The following is a 3247-nucleotide window of genomic DNA, read 5'->3' on the forward strand; positions in this document are numbered from 1 at the left end:
ATGTAATCACACGATCGTGATTACCTCAATGAAATTCTTGCTTCTTAGTTTTACTTTTAATTCAATTTCTAATTTATATATTGAAAAAAACAAGTTCCAGAGGGTGGTATTCTTGCATAATTGGTGGAATTCACGCTGAAGAAACCGTCAACTTTTAGTTTTATCTTTTATTATTTTATAAAGAATCTGAGATTAATGCTAATGCAAATTCATAAACGTCCAAATTAAAAGGCCGAGAAGACCCCAAAGAGGCTCTAACACATGCACTACTTGATGAAGTCTTGATGGGGAAGTTTTACCCCTGCTTGTGCAAATTGCCTCTTACACCTATTGTTCAAGGAAAAAATGTGAAATTTCATGTCCAAACATACTCCAAATTACAAAAAAAAAGTGTAACATCTTCTAAATTTAAAGGGCAAGGATACCTGTCGCCCAACAAAAGTCAACCATGTACGATAGGCACTCTAATGAAAAATGCTTCCAAGAAAAATCCCTCAGTTTTCAAGCATGCTTGCCTTGCAATTCTGAGTCAGACTCTTCTAACTTTGAATAAACATTGGCACACTTTTCTTGTTGAAAAGAGGCCATGCTCGTTGAAACTTGGGAACATTGATGCCGCCTTAAGATATATACATCGATATAGATATGTATATGATATCGTGGGAGTGAGAGTCTAGAGAGCCTTAGCCTTATAGAGGCACACGGGTGGTATCTAATGGCAGGAGGAATGATGAGGGTATTCCAAGTGCAAGGGGAGGAGTCGCCATGGATTCTGCTCATTTGTGGCTTCCTATCTATAGTAGTAGCATTGCTACTTATGACTACTAATCAGCGACGGTCTGGGAACAAGAACACGTTCCCGCCAGGCCCATTTGCATGGCCTGTGATCGGTCACTTGCACCTGCTCACAGACCTGCCTCACCAAGCTTTGCGTGACATGGCCCAGAAATACGGTCCTATTGTGGGGCTGCGCTTGGGCCAGCAGCTGGCCGTGGCCATCTCTAGCCCGGAGCTGGCCAAAGAGGTGCTTCACACACATGACAAGATCTTCGCTAATCGGCCCCCTTTCGAGCTCAACGAGCTTCTACTGTACGGGCAGAACAGCGACATCGTCTTCAGCGCGCAATGCCCACAGTGGCGGAAGCTGAGGAAGATTTGCACAGTAGGCCTGTTTACAGCCAAGCGCATGCAGGAGCTACAATATGTCCGGCAGCAGGAGGTGGCCAGGTTGGTACAGAGGGTGCAGAAGGAATATTCCGCAGGTGCCACGCGGGCTGTGGATATTGGGCAGTACATGGGCGAGATGTCTAGTCACGTCATCATGCGGTTGTTGCAGTCGGAGGACAGTACTTCGCACACTGGTGAGAACCTGCACGAGCTGGTGAAGGACCTGGAGCGTGAGGCGAGCATCCCCACTTTGAGAGACCTCGTTCCCGCGCTCTCCTGCCTCGATTTTGCGCGAAAGCGCCGCATGCGACGTGTGCACGATCGTCTCGACGCCACCTTCACCGACTTGCTCGACCGCCGCAAGCAGAGCAGCTCCTCCTATGATGATCTTCTGCAATCTCTCATCTCCAAAGAAGTGGATGATGCCAATGGCAGTACTATGAAGAATCCCATCGAGGACACCCTCACCCGCGATCAGATTAACTCCATCCTGCTGGTAACAATTGCGCCATCCATACACTAGTTTTCACATGGCACCTACGTACTGTTATTCTAATGATGATGATGATGTGCTTCCGTACTAGGACATGATAGCAGCTGGCATTCACACAACAACGCTTACCCTGGAGTGGACCATGGCTGAGCTCCTACGAAACCCACACTGTATGGAGAGGCTGCGCCGCGAGATAGATGAGGCCTTCGGCACTGGCGGCGAGAAGATGATCAGCGATGCAGACATCCCCAAGCTGAGCTACTTGACGTGCGTAGTGAAAGAGGTGGCCCGCCTGCACCCAGTGCTACCCATGCTAGTGCCGCGAATATCGACAGCAGAATGCAAAATAAACGGGTACACCATACCAGCAAGGACGGTGGTGTTTGTGAATGTGTGGGCCATCGGAAGGGATGAGAAGGTGTGGCCAAAGGCAGGAGAGTTCAGGCCAGAGAGATTCGAAGGCCTGGAGCAAGGGGTGGACCTGAGAGGCCAGCATTACGAGTTGCTGCCCTTTGGATCAGGAAGGAGAATTTGCATAGGCCTTCCGCTGGCTCTTTCCATCGTCGAGGTCACCCTCGCCAATCTCGTTCATCGCTTTGACTGGCAGCTCCCTCCTGGAGTTACCCCGTCCTCGGTCAACATGCTTGAAAAGAGCGGCCTCTCCAATAATAAAGCCACCCCCACTTTGGCTATCCCCAAGCCCCGCATTTTAATTTAACGTACTATTATCCTCTCCTACTCTCCTAAATTTCCGTTGCTATTACCTACTCGCTCTGCTTTTAAATTAGTGTGACCTTTTGAGATGACTCCAGCAATGGAAATCGATATTCACTGAGCACATAAAAATCTACAAGCTGAGAATGAGAATAACTTGGAATTGATAGTGATTGAGTTTTTTTTCATACAATGCAAGTGTTCGAAAAAAATCATTTCTCCAAACATACAAAATTTCCTTTCTTAAATTTTCCAAGAGGAAATTTAAAAAATTAGGTTTATTTTTTTGGGTTTTTACACTAATTTTCTCTACATTGGGCCAGAATTTCTCCTTTTCCCTTGCCTTTAACCGGCATTTTTGAAATTGAAAACGTCACAATATTAAGCTGAGACACATTTTTCCCAAACACTGATAGAGAGAGAGAGAGAGAGAGAGAGAGAGAGAGAGAGAGAGAGAGTAGTGTGTAAGCAAAGACATTATGTACCTAAACTATTACAAGCGGGCATTCAAAATAACATTTTATTGACTGTAAATGCAATCGATTGATTAAGAGAGAGATAGAGAGAGTAATGTGAAAACAAAGCACAGACAGATCCTCGAAACTTCCAAAATGAAAGTCAAAAGAGAATATACATTACCTACTATATTTTTATGTGATACTTCAAAAAATAGTACTTTGGACGATTATGAGGATGGCCTATCAAATTATTATATCCCTCTGTTGAAGTTGCTTGTTGAGCTATGATCTCCTTTTGTTCTAATGCTAGAGCTACACTTTTGCTATTTGTCGTATGCAAAACATCGAACCTAAAATTATCACTGAACGGATGATATGCTACAATGTCTTTTCTCTTTTTTTTTGGTGGTTTTCT

General features: G+C 45.0%; 1 protein-coding gene across 1 annotated transcript; it reads left to right on the forward strand.

The window, feature by feature from the left end:
- Positions 1-703: 703 nt before the first annotated feature.
- Positions 704-2551, forward strand: LOC147419152 (flavonoid 3'-monooxygenase CYP75B137-like). The gene is made up of 2 exons (XM_086505684.1): positions 704-1663; positions 1752-2551. The coding sequence occupies exons 1-2, from the start codon at positions 716-718 to the stop codon at positions 2376-2378; spliced, it is 1575 nt and encodes a 524-aa protein (XP_086361810.1). The 5' UTR covers positions 704-715; the 3' UTR covers positions 2379-2551.
- Positions 2552-3247: the final 696 nt, after the last annotated feature.

This window comes from Adiantum capillus-veneris, chromosome 29 (assembly GCF_014529385.1).
Source record: "Adiantum capillus-veneris isolate H3 chromosome 29, ASM1452938v2, whole genome shotgun sequence".
In the NCBI taxonomy this organism is placed as follows: Eukaryota; Viridiplantae; Streptophyta; class Polypodiopsida; order Polypodiales; family Pteridaceae; genus Adiantum; species Adiantum capillus-veneris.

Coding starts and splice junctions, on each gene's coding strand:
- LOC147419152 (XM_086505684.1), top strand. CDS start 716: ATGGCAGGAGGAATGATGAGGGTATTCCAAGTGCAAGGGGAGGAGTCG. Junction 1,664..1,751: donor AGATTAACTCCATCCTGCTG/GTAACAATTGCG, acceptor CTTCCGTACTAG/GACATGATAGCAGCTGGCAT.